The 19,340-nt window shown below is 53.9% G+C and overlaps 1 protein-coding gene across 1 annotated transcript in view; it reads right to left on the reverse strand.

Moving 5' to 3' along the window:
• Nucleotides 1-19,128, reverse strand: part of LOC140188923 (1-phosphatidylinositol 4,5-bisphosphate phosphodiesterase beta-3-like) — a 63,762-nt gene extending 44,634 nt beyond the window's left edge. The window contains exons 1-2 of the mRNA XM_072245575.1: nt 18,876-19,128; nt 8,019-8,096 (exon numbers count right to left, since the gene is read on the reverse strand). Coding sequence (XP_072101676.1) covers nt 8,019-8,096; nt 18,876-18,974 — 177 coding nt within the window. The 5' untranslated portion in view covers nt 18,975-19,128. The remainder of the gene's footprint in view (nt 1-8,018; nt 8,097-18,875) is intronic.
• Nucleotides 19,129-19,340: the final 212 nt, after the last annotated feature.

Consider the following 19,340-nt stretch of genomic DNA (forward strand, 5'->3'; position numbering starts at 1 on the left):
CCCAACTATATGGGGACAAGTGGTGACCAGAAGCTTGGGGGGGGGGGGGGTACACTGATTCAGGGGTGTTTAAAGCTTGGGGGGGGAGAAAGGGGATTACAGAGTTTAGGAGCTCAGCAGAAGGTACAATGGAGTGATGAGGGAGGGGAACGAGAGGGAATTGTAATTGGAGGGAGACATGAGGACTTGGATGGTTTGAGACGGTCACAAAGATGGAGAGAACTTTCAAGGACTCTTCTTCTCACTTTCTTGATATTTATTACATATTTATTTCACTCTTTGTATTTGCAGAGCTTGTTGCTTTCTGCTCAGTTGGTGCGGCCTTTCACTGACTCTACGATGGTCATTAGCGCGTGGAACGGGCTGCCGGCGGCGGTGGAAGGAGGCGGAAACGATAGGGTCTTTTAAGAGACTCCTGGATAGGTACATGGAGCTTAGAAAGATAGAGGGCTATGGGTAAAGCCTAGGTAGTTCTAAGGTAGGGACATGTTCAGCACAGCTTTGTGGGCCGAAGGGCCTGTGTTGTGCTGTAGCTTTTCTATGTTTCATAGTCATACTTCATTGATCCCGGGGGAAATTGGTTTTCGTTACAGTTGCACCATAAATAATAAATAGTAATAGAACCATAGTTAAATAGTAAAAGTAAATTATGCCAGTACATTATGAAATAAGCCCAGGACCAGCCTATTGGCTCAGGGTGTCTGACCCTCCAAGGGAGGAGTTGTAAAGTTTGATGGCCACAGGCAGGAATGACTTCCTATGACGCTCTGTGTTGCATCTCGGTGGAATGAGTCTCTGGCTGAATGTACTCCTGTGCCCACCCAGTACATTGTGTAGTGGATGGGAAACATTGTCCAAGATGGCATGCAACTTGGACAGCATCCTCTTTTCAGACACCACCGTCAGAGAGTCCAGTTCCATCCCCACAACATCACTGGCCTTACGAATGAGTTTGTTGATTCTGTTGGTGTCTGCTACCCTCAGCCTGCTGCCCCAGCGCACAACAGCAAACATGATCGCACTGGAACGTAGAACATCCTCAGCATTGTCCGGCAGATGTTAAAGGACCTCAGTCTCCTCAGGAAATAGAGACGGCTCTGACCCTTCTTGTAGACAGCCTCAGTGTTCTTTGACCAGTCCAGTTTATTGTCAATTCATATCCTTCTATTACCCTATTCGGGATTTATTGTGTATGCCTGCAAGAAAATGACTCTGGCGATGGCTCTGTACAATGACAATAAAATTACTTTGAACTTTGAGGGTTTAGGTCCTGGAGAGGGGTTTGAGAGACTGGGGGGGGGGGGGGGGAGGGGGGGTCACGCAGATGAGTCAAATTTTGAATATATCCAATAGGGACCCCCTCCCCAATGCCCCTGACAGTCAGTGGGGTGAGGATGGGGCCCCCGTGCCAAGGTCAGACAGCAAGGTGGGGGTGGAGCCCTCAAAGCTGAGGAAACTTGTGGGCCTAAAGACAGACACGTCCCCTGGTCCTGAGGGGAATGCACCCCGGGGTACTGAAAGGAATGGCAGGGGTCATAGTTGAGGCTTTGCTGATAATTTACCAAAATTCTCCGGATTCTGGGCAGGTCCCGGCAGATTGGAAGGCGGCAAATGTCATTCCGCTGTTCAAAAACAAAAGGGTGTAGCCAAAAGACAGGTAACTGTAGGTCAGTTAGTTTAACATCTGTAGTCAGGAAAATGCTCGAAGCTATTATTACAGAAATAACGAGGCATCTGGAAAGAAATGGAGTTGGGGGTGATGTATTAGCATGGATAGGGGATCGGTTCACTAATAGAAAGCAGGGAGTTGGGATACAGGGGTGTTACTCTGGCTGGCAATCAGTGGTGAGCGGTGTCCCACAGGGGTGGGTGCTGGGCCCGCAACTGTTCACGATAAATGTCAACGATCTGGAAGAGGGGACCGAGTGTAGTTTATTTAAGTTTGCTGATGACACTGAGTTGAGTGGAAAAGCAAATTGTGTAGAGAGATATAGATAGGTAAATTCCTGGCATAATTTACATATTACTATTTAACTATTTATGGTTTTATTACTATTTATGGTGCAACTGTATCGAATACCAATTTCCCCCGAGGATCAATAAAGTATGACTATGTTAAGCAAGTGGGCAAGGGTCTGGCAGATGGACTGATGTTGGTAAATGCCAGGTCATCCACTTTGGAAGAAAAATGGAAGATCAGATTACTATTTGAATCGTAAAAAAATTGCAGCGTGCGTGTGTATGAATCGCAAAAGGTTGGTTTGCAGGTGCAGCAGGCTATCTAGGCAAACAGGATATTGGCCTTCATTGCTAGAGGGATTGAATTTAAGAGCAGGGAGGTTATGCTGCAACTGTACAGGGTACTGGTGAGGCCGCACCTGGAGAACTGTGAGCAGTTCTGGTCTCCTTACTTGAAGGAGGATATATTGGCTTTGGAGGCCGTTCACCAGGTTGATTCCAGAGATGAGAGGGTTAGACTATGAGGAGAGATTGAGTCGCCTGGGACTGTACTCGCTGGAATTCAGAAGAATGAGAGGAGAACTTATGGAAGCATATAAAATTATGAAAGGGATAGATAAGATAGAGGCAGGAAAATTGTTTCCACTGGTAGGTGAGACTAGAACTGGTGGACATAGCCTCATGACTCAGGGGAGTAGATTTAGGACGGAGATGAGGAGGAACTGCTTTTTCCAGAGAGTGGTGAATCTGTGGAATTCTCTGCCCAATGAAGCAGTGGAGGCTGCCTCAGTAAATACATTTAAGACGAGGTTGGATAGATTTTTGCACAGCGGGGGAATTAAGGGTTGTGGGGAAAAGGCGGGTAGGTGGAGATGAGTCCATGGTCAGATCAGCCTTGGAATGGCGCGGTAGGCTCGACGGGCCGGATGGCCGACCCCTGCTCCTATTTCTCGTGTTCTCATGAGGGAAGCTGGTCAGGAAATGGCGGATGGGGGCCCATGTACGGGGGGAGGGGGGTGGGGGCCTCGAGCACAGCTTGCCACTGAGACAGACACACACAGGCCACAGGCTGCTTAGCAAACCGCCGCCCGGTGACAGCCTGACGCACCAGGACGTTTCCCAATCCCGGCAGTTCCTGTTTACATCCTCGGCACGCCGCCGAGACGTGACCGAGGGAACGCTCCCCTGACACGGCGTCGAGCTCTGCAGCCGGGGGCGGTGGTTGGGTGGGGGGGATGGGGCCCCCCGACACAACTCCCACCAAACCTCAGAAACCACACCCCGTCTCTCTGACCCAGCCCAGAAACCTCAGATTCAGAGTTTTTAAATTTTGCACAGGTCAGTTGGAGGGGTGGAGATATGCCTCTACCAAAGGCACTCCTTCCCTCCGCTGGCCTGCGGGTCGTCCAAGGCGTAGCGCCCCCTCCGATCAGGGTCACGTGGACCCATGGGGGCAGGTGGTGGATGGTCGTACGAGCTCCCGGTGCAGATCACAAGTCCTGGATCTGCGAACACAGACGCCAGGCTAGACAATCTCTGAAGAGCATTGATAATGGTTGGGGGGGGGGGGGGAGAGAAGAGAGGGGGTCACCCATTTTCTAAAGGCACTGCCCAGAAGGAGGCAATAGTAAACCACTTGAGTAGAACATAGAACGGTACAGGCCCTTCAGCCCACAATGTTGTACTGACCCTCAGACCCTACCTCCCATATAACCCCCCTCCCACCTTAAATTCCTCCATATACCTGTCTAGTAGTCTCTTAAACTTCACTAGTGTATCTGCCTCCACCACTGACTCAGGCAGTGCATTCCACGCACCAACCACTCTGAGTAAAAAAACCTTCCTCTAATATCCCCCCTTGAACTTCCCACCCCTTACCTTAAAGCCATGTCCTCTTGTATTGAGCAGTGGTGCCCTGGGGAAGAGGCGCTGGCTATCCACTCTATCTATTCCTCTTATTATCTTGTACACCTCTATCATGTCTCCTCTCATCCTCCTTCTCTCCAAAGAGTAAAGCCCTAGCTCCCTTAATCTCTGATCATAATGCATACTCTCTAAACCAGGCAGCATCCTGGTAAATCTCCTCTGTACCCTTTCCAATGCTTCCGCATCCTTCCTATAGTGAGGCGACCAGAACTGGACACAGTACTCCAAGTGTGGCCTAACCAGAGTTTTATAGAGCTGCATCATTACCTCGCAACTCTTAAACTCTATCCCTCGGCTTATGAAAGCTAACTACCCTATCTACCTGTGAGGCAACTTTCAAGGATCTGTGGACATGTACCCCCAGATCCCAAACACAAAATACTCTGCAGATGCTGGGGTCAAAACAACACTCACAACACGCTGGAGGAACTCAGTAGGTCGGGCAGCATCCGTGGAAATGATCGGTCGACGTTTCGGGCCGGAACCCTTCGTCAGGACTGAAGAGGGAAGGGGCAGAGGCCCTATAAAGAAGGTGGGGGGAGGGTGGGAAGGAGAAGGCTGGTAGATTCCAGGTGAAAAACCAGTAAGGGGAAAGATAAAGGGGTGGGGGTGGGGAAGCAGGGAGGTGATAGGCAGGAAAGGTGAAGAAGGAATAGGGGAAAACACAATGGGTAGTAGAAGGAGGCGGAACCATGAGGGTACATATACCATCTAGGTTGTCTCCAGCCCCTTGGTATGAACATAGAATTCTCCAACTTCCAATAATTCCTTCCCCCTCCCTTCCTCTATCCCTATTTCACTCTGCCCCCTCCCCCAGCTGCCTATCACCTCCCTCATGGTTCCGCCTCCTTCTACTACCCATTGTGTTTTCCCTTATTCCTTCTTCACCTTTCCTGCCGATCCCCTCCCTCCTTCCTCTCCCCCACCCCTTTATCTTTCCCCCTTACTGGTTTTTCACCTGGAATCTACCAGCCTTCTCCTTCCCACCCTCCCCCCACCTTCCTTATAGGGCCTCTGCCCCTTCCCTCTTCAGTCTTGACGAAGGGTTCCGGCCCGAAACATCGACTGATTGTTTCCACGGATGCTGCCCGACCTGCTGAGTTCCTCCAGCGTGTTGTGAGTGTTGCTTTGACCCCAATCCCTCTGCTCCTCCACAATACCGAGTATTCTGCCATTTACTTTGTACTCTGCCTTGGAGCTTGACCTTCCGAAGTGTACCACCTCACACTTCTCCGGGCTGAACTCCAAGAAAAACAAGTTTTGCCAAGAACGACCACGGAAAGACCACGACCGCCCACGTTCGCACGACATGGCTGGTAACGAACATCGGAACAGTGAAGGGCATCGTTTGCGTTAACGAGGCAAGGGTGCGCCGGGGGGAGGGGCAGCCCGCAAGTATATCGTCACGCATTCCCGCGCTGACGCAGAATTACCCACAATGCCCGGCAGAACAACCCAGGACACGGCAAGTAACAAAAACAATAAAACAAGCCCCCCTCTTTCCTCCCAGCCCGCTCCCACACAGGCCGTCCTCCAACTCCAGCACAGGCTTTTGAGCCTCCGGGCTTGGGCCTCCGGCCCTCGACTCCCAGTCAACCTGCGGGCTCCGGTATCAACTCCCGCAAGGGGCGAACCCGAACCCCGAGGACAGGAACACAAAACGCTCGCGGCCGAGGGGATGAACGAAGGAGTATCGCGGGTAGGCGACCCAGACCGATGTCTGCCCGGGTTGCCGAGGAATTGGTGCCTCAGAGCTGAGAATCCTCCGCAGCCACGGCTGGGAAGGAGGAGCGGGGCTCAATCCCCCGTTGTGGTGGATTCTGCCGAGCATTCTGGGTACGCTATGTTGGCGCTGGAATGTGTAGCGGAACTTGCAGGCGGCCCCTAGCACATCCGTGGGTGTATTGGCCATTAACGTAACTGAATCATTTCATAGTACACATGATAAATAACAAACTCAATTTAATTCATTTGGTTTCAGCCACAGGGAGGCTGATTACCTCAAGCACAATCACTCACAGACCATCGATCCTCCAAACCGTCCCATCACACACTCCTGGGGTCAGACACAGAGTGAAGCTCCCTCCACACCGTCCCATCACACACTCCTGGGGTCAGACACAGAGTGAAGCTCCCTCCGCACCGTCCCATCACACACTCCCGGGGTCAGACACAGAGTGAAGCTCCCTCCGCATCATCCCATCACACACTCCCGGGGTCAGACACAGAGTGAAGCTCCCTCCACACCGTCCCATCACACACTCCCGGGGTCAGACACAGAGTGAAGCTCCCTCCGCACCGTCCCATCACACACTCCCGGGGTCAGACACAGAGTGAAGCTCCCTCCGCATCATCCCATCACACACTCCTGGGGTCAGACACAGAGTGAAGCTCCCTCCACACCGTCCCATCACACACTCCCGGGGTCAGACACAGAGTGAAGCTCCCTCCACACCGTCCCATCACACACTCCTGGGGTCAGACACAGAGTGAAGCTCTCTCCACACCATCCCATCACACACTCCCGGGGTCAGACACAGAGTGAAGCTCCCTCCACACCGTCCCATCACACACTCCCGGGGTCAGACACAGAGTGAAGCTCCCTCCACACTGTCCCATCACACACTCCCGGGGTCAGACACAGAGTGAAGCTCCCTCCACACCATCACATCACACACTCCCGGGGTCAGACACAGAGTGAATCTCCCTCCACACTGTCCCATCACACAGTCCTGGGGTCAGACACAGAGTGAAGCTCCCTCCACACCATCACATCACACACTCCCGGGGTCAGACACGGAGTGAAGCTCCCTCCCCACCGTCCCATCACACACTCCCGGGGTCAGACACAGAGTGAAGCTCCCTCCACACCGTCCCATCACACACTCCCGGGGTCAGACACAGAGTGAAGCTCCCTCCCCACCGTCCCGTCACACACTCCCGGGGTCAGACACAGAGTGAAGCTCCCTCCGCATCATCCCGTCACACACTCCTGGGGTCAGACACAGAGTGAAGCTCCCTCCACACTGTCCCATCACACACTCCCGGGGTCAGACACAGAGTGAAGCTCCCTCCACACCGTCCCATCACACACTCCCGGGGTCAGACACAGAGTGACGCTCCCTCCGCACCGTCCCATCACACTCCCGGGGTCAGACACAGAGTGACGCTCCCTCCGCACCGTCCCATCACACACTCCCGGGGTCAGACACAGAGTGAAGCTCCCTCCACACCGTCCCATCACACACTCCCGGGGTCAGACACAGAGTGAATCTCCCTCCACACCGTCCCATCACACACTCCCGGGGTCAGACACAGAGTGACGCTCCCTCCGCACCGTCCCATCACACACTCCCGGGGTCGGACAATGACAGTGCTCGTGCTGTCTGAGACACTGTTTGGACAACACACCCACACAACGAGGCAGCTGACTCACTCTCACCATCATTTTAAAATTGGTTTACTGTTGTCACATGTACCGAGATACAGTGAAAATCTTGTCTCGCTGACTGTCCGTGCAGATCAGATCACTACATGACGCAGAGAGGTAGAACAAGGCAAAACAGTAACAATGGAGAATGAAGTGTCACAGTTCAGGAGAGGGCGCACTGCAGGTAAATGATCGTAATGAGCTCACGGGCAACACTGACATCCACGTGCGAGTGCTGCAGGACGCAGGGCAGTTGACTTTTGGTGTAGTCTTTTTTACAAAATTGCAAAGGTTTAGTCACACACAAAATACGTACATCGGGAATTTGCAAGTTATCGATCGCAAATTAAAATATGGTTACGACAGGCTGCAAAGCATTCAATTCCTCGGGGGGGGGGGGCAGCATTCCCGGAAATCCCCCACCGCACTCCCACACGAACGTAACCCCGGAAGACGGGCAGGTGGTCGGCCCGGGTGGAACGCTCGGCTGCCCGCGAGGGGGAAATCTCGGCCAGGCCCAGGGGTGACCCCGAGCGACCTGGTTAGATCAAGTGCACCCCCACAACGTGAGGGGCAGCCCCTTCCGATGCTCAGACAGGGGCCGGCAACCTCACGCAACCCACGGCAAGGCCGCAGAAGGGACAGGCGGACGAGCTCGGTAACCCGCTGCACACCACGCGGCTTGACAAGTCGTCCAACTTACATTGTTCTGCCCGGTCCAGTACAGGAAGAAGCCCTCCGGATCCACCCGGAGCGTGACCAGAGTCCTGTTGGGCGGGTCCTGGGAAAGGGAGACAGAGACCACTGTTATCGAATCATCCCACACAGACATCGTCCCTCCCCCTTCTTCCGGACAGCCCCTTTACCCTCTGTCCTCCCAACGCCCAAAACAGAGGCAGCCTGACGTCCCCTGCAGCGAACCTCAACACTAATTCAACTATTTCAGATAGCCCACCATTCCAGTTCGTGATGTTGGCCCGCAACTCTTTCCGAAGCCTCCTGGCTCCCATGGTGGCCCCTCCTTTGGCTGCAGGGGGGTTCGAGGGTCAGTAACAACACAACATCATCCACCCGCTACATTCATTCCTCTCTTCAAGGATGTTGCTGGGGTCAGACACAGAGTGAAGCTCCCTCCACACCACCCGCTCACTCACTCCCGGGGTCAGACACAGAGTGAAGCTCCCTCCACACTGTCCCATCACACACTCCCGGGGTCAGACCCAGAGTGAAGCTCCCTCCACACCGTCCCATCACTCACTCCCGAGGTCAGACACAGAGTGAAGCTCCCTCCACACCGTCCCATCACACACTCCCGGGGTCAGACACAGAGTGAAGCTCCCTCCACACTGTCCCATCACACACTCCTGGGGTCAGACCCAGAGTGAAGCTCCCTCTACACCATCCCATCACTCACTCCCGGGGTCAGACACCGAGTGAAGCTCCCTCCACACTGTCCCATCACACACTCCCAGGGTCAGACCCAGAGTGAAGCTCCCTCCACACCGTCCCATCACTCACTCCCGAGGTCAGACACAGAGTGAAGCTCCCTCCACACCAGGGATCAAAACCTAGCGTCTACGGACCCTTGCTTGACGGCTTCGGTCCATGGCGTGAAGAAAGATTGGCGACCCCGTTCCACACCATCCCTCTGCTCACACTAAGGAAGTCTGGTTAGTTGGTGGTTTTTTTGGTGTCTGAGCTACTTGGTGATCTGGTTATTCCTGAGCTAGTTCTCACCCCCCACCCCCACCCCGCGTGCACTCCCCAAGACAGTATCTGTTCCCATTTCTCAGCAACGCTACGGTCGATTTGGGTTGGAGGTCGTGATAGGATCTTGTGCATCAAACCCAACTGATGTCTCCTGCTGAGTCTTCTGCTTCCTGCTTCATGTTTGCCTGCGGGAAGATTTGCGCGGTATGTTGTTCAACCAGTTTTCCAGGATTAAGTAGGGCCAGAACACTCAACAGCCCTCTATAAAAGGTTTATCTTATCTCGACAAACAGTCACTGCACACTCCCTGAATAAGACAGAGTGAAGCTCCTTCCACACCATCCCATCACACACTCCCGGGGTCAGACACAGGGTGAAACTCCCTTCACACCGTCCCATCACACACTCCCGGGGTCAGACACAGAGTGAAACTCCCTCCACACCATCCCATCACACACTCCCGGGGTCAGACACAGAGTGAAGCTCCCTCCACACTGTCCCATCACACACTCCCGGGGTCAGACACAGGGTGAAACTCCCTTTACTGTCCCATCACACACTCCCGGGGTCAGACACAGGGTGAAACTCCCTTCACCGTCCCATCACACACTCCCGGGGTCAGACACAGAGTGAAACTCCCTCCACACCATCCCATCACACACTCCCGGGGTCAGACACAGAGTGATGCTCCCTCCGCACCTTCCCATCACACACTCCCGGGGTCAGACACAGGGTGACGCTCCCTCCACACCATCCCATCACACACTCCCGGGGTCAGACACAGGGTGACGCTCCCTCCACACCATCCCATCACACACTCCCGGGGTCAGACACAGGGTGACGCTCCCTTTACTGTCCTATCACACACTCCCGGGGTCAGACACAGGGTGAAACTCCCTTTACTGTCCCATCACACACTCCCAGGATCAGAAACAGGGTGAATCTCCCTCCACACCATCCCATCACACACTCCCGGGGTCAGACACAGAGTGAAGCTCCCTCCACACCATCCCATCACACACTCCCGGGGTCAGACACAGAGTGAAGCTCCCTCTACACCGTCCCATCACACACTCCCAGGGTCAGACACAGAGTGACGCTCCCTTTACTGTCCCATCACACACTCCCGGGGTCAGACACAGGGTGAATCTCCCTCCACACCATCCCATCACACACTCCCGGGGTCAGACACAGAGTGAAACTCCCTCCGCACCGTCCCATCACACACTCCCAGGGTCAGACACAGGGTGAAACTCCCTTTACTGTCCCATCACACACTCCCGGGGTCAGACACAGAGTGAATCTCCCTCTACACCATCCCATCACACACTCCCGGGGTCAGTCACAGAGTGAAGCTCCCTCCACACCGTCCCATCACACACTCCCGGGGTCAGATACAGGGTGAAACTCCCTCCCCACTGTCCAATCACACACTCCCGGGGTCAGACACAGAGTGAAGCTCCCTCCACACCGTCCCATCACACACTCCCGGGGTCAGACACAGGGTGAAACTCCCTCCGCACCGTCCCATCACACACTCCCGGGGTCAGACACAGAGTGAATCTCCCTCCGCACCGTCCCATCACACACTCCCGGGGTCAGACACAGAGTGAAGCTCCCTCTACACCGTCCCATCACACACTCCCGGGGTCAGATACAGGGTGAAACTCCCTCCACACCGTCCCATGGCGTCTGGCCTGGGCGTCTTTTTTGACATTGCTGTAGCATTTGATTGCAATTATTATTATTTTTTTTTTTAAAACTTGGCCAAGATGCTGGCCAACACTCAATCGTACTGGGAGCCGGCTGGATTTGAACACGCGACCATTGGCCTTGAAGTCCGGTGCTGATGCCAATACACCACCAGGCAGCTGTCGGAGGCCGCGCATTCGCCTGTGCAAGATCACCTCTCGGTCTCCCTCCCCGCCGCAGTACCGGAATTAAGAACTTGAGGGCACAGGTTTAAGGTGAGAAGGTTGACTGAGAACCTGAGCGTTGCTTTCAGAACAGCGGGAGAGGGATGGGCGGACAGAGAAAGTGGTAGAGGCAGATTTGATCACAACATTGAAAAGACGGGCCGACGGAGAGGAAAGGTTGCGTACGGGCCAAACAAAGGAAGATGGGACGAACGGGACCCGGAGACACCTTGGTCAGCACAGAGAAGTTGGACGTGTGTGTGCCTTGACTTGTTTATATAAAATCACTCTGACAAATCGCTCCTGGACTAATTCCAACATTACAATATTCTTCCTTAAACAAATAATCCAAAACTGCACTTACGGACTGGGATTTATCTTGCACACCCCCACCTTCCCTCCAGATTTCAGAAACACCAACGGCCCCATTCCAGGAGAAGGGGGGACTGAACCCCAAGCAGTCCTGTCGCCCTGCCGGTGGAAAAGAGCTTCCCCCCACCACCCCCGTCTCCCCACAAACCCCTCTCAACCAAGCAGAGATCTCAACTTCTCAAACTTTGCAACTGAACCCAAACCCACTGGCGTCTCATTCCACGCTCACATCACCCTCGGACTGAAGAGGCTACCCCCTCACCCGACACCTCCAGTTCTCGTCTCACTCAACCCAAGGAGGGTGCAGGGACCAGAGGGGGAGGAGGGGCGGTTTACAGTGACCGGGAGGGATGCAGGGGCCAAGAGAGAGTCAGAGAGATGGGGAGGGGAGACCCACGATGGAATTTGAACACCGACAGAAGGTTTATCGCAAATCATTTTGTTCCCAGGCCGGGGAAGGAGACAAGGGGCAAATCGATCCACAGAGGAGCCCAGGGAGCAGGGAGCCTCTGACCCAACCCGACTGCCAACAAAGCATCCACGTTGCACCATGCAGACCAGCACGGCTGCCCACACCACAGGGCACTGCCCTCGGCATGAGGCCAAACCCTCCGGGGGAGGGAGACGGAGGATTCTGGAGGTGGTGGTGGAAGAAGGGACGGCCCCCGTTACGTCTGTGGGAACCCCGCGTCCTGCTCTGTACTGTACGCCACACTGTGCGTGGCTCGGAGCAGAGGGCTTCCCTGCCAACGCTAGCTTTCCAGCTGCTCCGTGTCCGTAAACAATGACGTCAGGGCCTCGTCTGTCTCTCCCACAGACGATAGATGTCGTCTTGGAGACCGCGGGGGGGGGGGGGGGTTAGAGAAACAGTGCAAGAACAGCTGAATCATAGCAGCTCACGGGCTCCAAAAAAAAACAACTAACTAACCAGTCTCTGATCATATGAGCAATGGGATGGTATAGAGGGAGCTTCACTCTGTGCCTGACCCCGGGAGTGTGTGATGGGACGGTGCAGAGGGAGCTTCACTCTGTGCCTGACCCCGGGAGTGTGTGATGGGACGGTGTGGAGGGAGCTTCACTCTGTGTCTGACCCCTGGAGTGTGTGATGGGACGGTGTGGAGGGAGATTCACTCTGCTGTCTACAGATGAGATGTACCCCAGGCTATTGTGGGAAGCGAGGGAGGAAATTGCTGAGCCTCTGGCAATGACCTTTCCATCATCAATGCGGACGGGAGAGGTTCTCAAGGATTGGAGGGTTGCGGATGTTATTCCCTTATTCAAGAAAGGGAGTCGGGAAGCCCAGGAAATTATAGACCAGTGAGTCTTTACTTCAATGGTTGGTAAGTTGATGGAGATGATCCTGAAAGGCAGGGTTTATGAACATTTGGAGAGGTATAATATGATTAGGAATAGTCAGCATGGCTTTGTCAAAGGCAGGTCATGCCTTACGAGCCTGATTGAATTTTTTGAGGATGTGACTAAACACATTGATGATGGTATAGCCGTAGATGTAGTGTATATGGATTTTAGCAAGGCATTTGATAAGGTACCCCATGCAAGGCTTATTGAGAAAGTAAGGAGGCATGGGATCCAAGGGAACATTGATTTGTGGATCCAGAAGGCAAACAGTGGTTGTAGATGGGTCATATTCTGCATGGAGGTGGGTGACCAGTGGAGTGCCTCAGGGATCTGTTCTGGGACCCCTTCTCTTCGTGATTTTTATAAATGACCCGGATGAGGAAGTGGAGGGATGGGTTAGTAAATTTGCTGATGACACAAAGGTTGGAGGTGTTGTGGATAGTGTGGAGGGCTGTCAGAGGTTACAATGGGACATTGATAGGATGTAAAACTGGGCTGAGAAGTGGCAGATGGAGTTCAACCCAGATAAGTGTGAGGTGGTTCATTTTGGTAGGTCAGATATGATGGCAGAATGTAGTATTAATGGTAAGACTCTTGGCAGTGTGGAGGATCAGAGGGATCTTGGGGTCTGAGTCCATAGGACACTCAAAGCAGATTGACTCTGTGGTTAAGAAGACATACGGTGCATTGGCCTTCATCAATAGTGGGAGTGAGTTTAAGAACCGAGAGGTAATGTTACAGCTGTATAGGACCCTGGTCAGACCCCACTTGGAGTACTGTGCTCAGTTCTGGTCGCCTCACTACAGGAAGGACGTGGAAACCATAGCAAGGGTGCAGAGGAGATTTACAAGGAAGGTGCCTGGATTGGGGAGCATGCCTTATGAGAATAGTTTGAATGAACGCGGCCTTTTCTCCTTGGAGCGACGGAGGATGAGAGGTGACCTGATAGAGGTGTATAAGATGATGAGAGGCATTGATCATGTGGATAGTCAGAGGAGCTTCCCCAGGGCTGAAATGGCTAGCACGAGAGGGCACAGTTTTAAGGTGCTTGGAAGTAGGTACAGAGGAGATGTCGGGGTAAAGTTTTTACGCAGAGAGTGGTGAGTGTGTAGAATGGGCTGCCAGTGACGGTGGTGGAGGGAGAAACGACAGGGTCTTTTAAGAGACTCCTGGATGGGTACATGGAGCTTAGAAAAATAGACGGCTATGGGTAAAGCCTAGGCAGTTCTAAGGTAGAGGCATGTTCAGCACAGCTTTGTGGGCTGAAGGGCCTGTTTTGTGCTGTAGGTTTTCTACGTTTTACATGCAAGGCATTTGACAAAATCCTTTATGGGAGGCTAATTCAGAAGATTAAGATGCAAGGGATCTGTGGTGAATTGGCTGTTTTTGGATTCAACACAGGTCTGCACACAGGAGACAGGGGCTCGTGGATGAAGGGACTTATTCAAGCCAGTGGTCTGTAATTAGCAGAGTTCTGCTGTCTGTGATCGTGTATAAATGACCTGGATGAAAATATCGATGGGTGGATGAGTACATTTGCAGATGATACCAAGATCGGTGGAGTTGTGGGCAGTGTGGAAGGTTGCCAAAGAGATCAGTGCAATATAGATCAGTTGCAGATATGGGCAGAGAAATGGCAGGTGCAGTTTAACCCAGATAGGTGTGGGGTGTTGCAGCTCGGTAGGGCAAATGCAAGGAGACAGTACACTGTTCAGGGGAAGGCCCTTGAGTGTTGCTGAGCGGGGGGATCTTGGGATCCAAGTTCATAGCTCCTTGAAAGTGGCCACACAGGTCGATAAGGTGGTTAAGAAGGCTTATGGAATGCTTGCTTTTATTGGTCGAGGCACTGAGTTCAAAAGTGAGGACTTTATAAAACTCAGGTGAGACCACATCTGGAGCATTGCAGGCTGCCCCCACTATAAGGATGTGGAGGCTTTAGGGAGGGTGCAGAAGAGGTTTACCAGGATGCTGCCTGGTTTAGAGGGCATGTCACGAGAGGCTGGACAAGCTTGGGTTGTTTTCTCTGGAGTTCCGGGGGCTGAGGGGAGATCTGATCGAGGTTTATAAGATTATGAGAGACAAAGATGGATTATCTGTTTCCCAGGGTTGAAATGTCTACTACCAGAGGGCATGCATTGAAAGTGAGAGGGGGTATAGGTTCATTATCAAGGATGCATCTCACCCTAACCATGGAGTTTTTACTTTCCTCCCATCCGGTAGGCGCTACAGGAGCCTCCGCTCCCACACCAGCAGGCACAGGAAGAGCTTCTTCCCTGAGGCTGTGACCCTGCTGAACCTCACATCACAGTGCTAAGCAGTATTGCATCCATATTGTACTGTCTCAGTACTTTTATATTTGTGTGCTGTAGCACTTACTTGTTATTTGCAGTTATTTTGTAAATGACACTATTCTTTGCATTTCTGGTCAGATGTTAATTGCATTTCAAGTCAAGTCACTTTTTATTGTCATTTCAACCATAACTGTTGGTACAGAACATAGTAAAAATGAGACAACGTTTTCCAGGACCGTGGTGCTACATGAAACAATGCAAAAACTACACTCAACTATGTAAGAAAAAAACACAAAAACTACGCTAGACTACAGACCTATCCAGGACTGCATAAAGTGCCAAAACAGTGCAGGCACTACAATAAATAATAAACAGGACAACAGGCACAGTAGAGGGCAGTAGGTTGGTGTCAGTCCAGGCTCTGGGTATTGAGGAGTCTGATGGCTTGGGGGAAGCAACTGTTATAAAGTCTGGTCATGAGACCCCAAATGCTTCGGTGCTTTTTTTCCAGATGGCAGGAGGGAGAAGAGTTTATATGAGGGGTGCATGGGGTCATTGGCTTTGTATCTGTACCTGGCACAATGACAATAAAGTTGAATCTAATCTGATCAAGGGGGGTGAGGGGCAAGTTTTTTTTAAACTCGGAGTGGTGGATGCCTGGAATGCACTGCCTGGTATGATGGTAGAGGCAAACACATTAGAGGCTTTTAAGGAAGATGGAAGGATAGGGACAGGGTGTAGGTAGGAGAGATTAGTGTTTGGGTGTTTTTGATTTGCTTTTCAGCTGGTTCAGCACAACACCATGGGCCGAACGGGCCCGTTCCCCTGCTGTACAGTCCTCTGTTCCTTGCCTGATCCAGGGAGTGTGCAGAGGTAGCTTGCCTGTCTCACACAGGAAAACTTGGGCCCTCCTCAGGTTCCGGTCCTGCTCGAACCTGGGAAACCAGTCGAGCAGCATAACAGGTGAGGCTGCGCACAAGCAGGCTCGGGGGCAGCGGGGCTCGAGACTCAGAAAATCGCGGTGGTAGGGCCGGACGCATGGGGGGGGAGGGGGTCCCAACGCCACCTCCAGTGTGGATCAACGGTTGAAGACCCCCCCTCCGCCCCAAAAAAAATGAACACACCCAAAACACTGGAGGAACTCAGCAAGTCGGAGAGGAATAAACGGTCGACACCTCGGTCTCCTTGACTGATTGCTCACCCCGGCTGGTATAGCCGCCCCCCCCTCAGAGTGCCGGGGACTTGGAGTCAACCCCCACCCCTGGTGCACACGACGCTACTCTCCCCGTGAGAGTGCGACTTTCCTTTCCCTTTTTAAAAACAAAATCTCTGATTTCATTGCCCCTCAGCTTGAGCGAGGGGTAGAATCGGGCGGGGGGGGTGGTGGTGGGGGGAATTGATGGGGGCGGGAGGGGTGAAATAGGATTGGTGGAAGAGGAGCAGATTCAAACCATCTGTCCATCCAAACGTGGCTGATTTATTACCCCCCCCAACCCCACTCTTCACCCCGTAACCTCTGACACCCTGACTAATCGAGAAGCTATCAACCTCCACTTTAATTACCACCCAGTGACTTGACATTCACACCGTCCGTGGTAATTCACTCACCCTCTGGCTAAAGAAATTCCTCCTCATCTCTGTTCTACAGGGACGTCCTTGTATTTGGAGGCTGTGCCCTCTGGTCCTCGAGGGAACGCCCTCTCCATTTCCATGCTACCTAGACCTAAATACACCCTATGACTTGAATTTGCAGCAATGAATTCCCACAGATTCTCCATCCCTCAATAAAGACGTTGATGGCTGGCACAAACACAAAGGATCCTGTTTCCTTGCTAAGACTACATCCCCATGCAAGGGTGAGTATAATGGGATTCTTTTTTTTTGCAATAAAGTAGACGAGGGCCGGGTTAGGCTCCATAGGCCAGAGGCCTCAGCTCTGCATTGCACAACGGCCGATCGTGTATTTCTCAAAGAGAGCAGAACGTTTGCAAAACTATTTCTCCCTCTGATGACCTGCCCAGGAACTGACTCGGTTAAGAGCTGAGTCACTCTAAACAGATAACACTCATCCACTGTGTCCCAACCCTGTCCCCCCCCCCTCCCCCCGTCCTCAGCCCTCCCACCGGCGTTACCAACAGAGAACCACCAGGAGGTCCGGGGACACCGAGGGAAATCCAGAGCCAGGGACCCAGATTCCCAATCTTCCCCTCCCCCTACATCTCAGCCCAGCCTCCAGATCCATTGGGAGCGCGGACAGTGTGGGTGAATGGGAAGGGGTGGGGTCCCATTGGGAGTGAATGGAAAGGGGTGGGTCCCATTGGGAGTGTGGACGGTGGGTGTGAATGGGAAGGGGTGGAGTCCCATTGGGAGTGAAAACCTGAGGAAGGTTTGAAAGAGTAACCTACCGAGGGGATGAGGCAACGTCAGTGGGCTATTCAACCAGCATAGGCATCACTTTCCCCAAACCAGACCTCCCTGCTTCCCTCCCTCCAGTGACCTCGTCACCTTCTCTCACCCAGCCGGGATGCCCCCCTGCCCCAGCTCAGGCAGACGTCGCCAAGTCCCGGAGGCGGTGAATAGCCCCTCGTGCCCACCGTGAGAAGGGCTCCTGGTTTAACCAAACCCATTGCTCCACCCACAGTGCAGCATTCCCGAGGATGTTCCGGCGGGAATGCGCCACATCTGGGCCGGTGGCCAGGCCGGTGGGGAGGGGGGGGGGTGTCAGCAGAGGTTCTTGGACTTCCATCACTCCTCACACCGCCCGACACCACCCACCCCCGGGGCCAGTGCTCCGCAGGCACCGGAGCAGGCGTGAGATCAAGGAATCCCAGGAATCTGTGGGAACCTCCGGGAATCTTCCACAAGGACAGCAGTGGGAGCCGGTTCATGGAGAAGAGGCAGTCTCGCCCCGCTCTCTGTTCTGGGTTCAAACCCCACACTGGGCCCCTGCCCAGTTCCCTGATTTACCCCACCCATCCTGTACCCCCTCCTCAATGACCCCTGACTTACCCCCTCACTCCCCACCCATATCCTACACCCCCTCCTCATTGCCCCTCCCTCACCAATCCACCCCCTCTCTCGACAATACCACTTCCCCAAACTCAGTCCTCCCCTCATCCCCCTCCTCAATTCCCCGTTACCCCCCCACCCATCTCTATCCCCTTCCAGCCATTCCCCCTCTTATAATTAGCCCCAACCTCTCAACAAACTCCCCCCCGTAACGTTAGATCACCCGCACACTCAGCCCCTTTCGCCACTCACCTACCTACCTCCCTCCCCCCTTCACCCCAACTCGCTCCCCTTCCTCATCCCGCCATCCCCACCCTCTCTTGGATTCTCTCTTCTTAACCCTCCCATCCCCGGGCCGCCTGTGTTTACAACCGAGTATCCATTCCTTTTTTGGCGCTCGGTTGGACACTGGGGTGACGGGAGGGAGGGAGGGAGGGAAGGAGGGAAGTGGGTGATGGAGGAGGGAAGGGGGGGAGACTCGGAGGGTATAGGACAGAGGGCAAGTGTGGGAACCCCACCCCCCTCTCTCACTCCCCTCCGGCCCGCACCCATACAGCCCCGCCAGCGCAAGACACCGCGTAGCAGCACCACCAATCTCTCCCCCACCCCCCCACCACTTCTGACAACGACCCATCCCTGACATTTTGTGTTTTGGTAGGAACAACACTCCCCGAAACAAGTTGAAACCGACCGGCACTCCTCCTCACACCGAACCAGGCAGCCCCGGCCTGGGAAACGGCGCCCCCGAGCCGAGGAGAAAACTTTTTCGAAACTTTTGAAGAAGTTTGCAAAACTTTCCTAACAAGCGTGCACCTGTCGGGTAGGGAGTGTGGTGGGTGGGAGGGTGGGAGGGAGGGAGCGGGGCTGCCTTTCCTTTGGCGAACCCCCGCCCCGGATTCTTACCTCGTCCCATTTGATAAACTTGCTTCCTTTCTTCAACGTTTCGTGAACGGTCACTGGCTTTAGCTGCAGTGCGTGAACCCCGGGGCGAGCTCCGGCCATCGTCCCTCCTCCAGCGGCCCCTGGACCGGGCTCCCACCGCCGCTGGGAGGGGAGGGGGTGGGGGTGGGGGCAAGACGCCCCAAACGGCAAGGAGAAGTTGGACGTACAGCTCCTCTCCACTAAAGTCGCTTAGGCTCTCTGCATGTTGGGGAGAGGCGGGCTGCGGTAGCCGAAAGAGCACTGTCAATCCGCCTGTCCCCGCCCCCTCTCCCCGCTTAAAGGGGCAGCGCGCCTCGGCTCCAATGAGTGGGGTGAAATGGGGAGAAGGGAAATAGGGAGGTGGGGGGAGGGTGGAGGGGAGGGAGGTGGGGGGAGGGTGGAGGGGAGGGGGAGGGTGGAGGGGAGGGGGAGGGGGAGGGGGAGGGT

Source organism: Mobula birostris, chromosome 28 (genome assembly GCF_030028105.1).
Source record: "Mobula birostris isolate sMobBir1 chromosome 28, sMobBir1.hap1, whole genome shotgun sequence".
Taxonomy (NCBI): Eukaryota; Metazoa; Chordata; class Chondrichthyes; order Myliobatiformes; family Myliobatidae; genus Mobula; species Mobula birostris.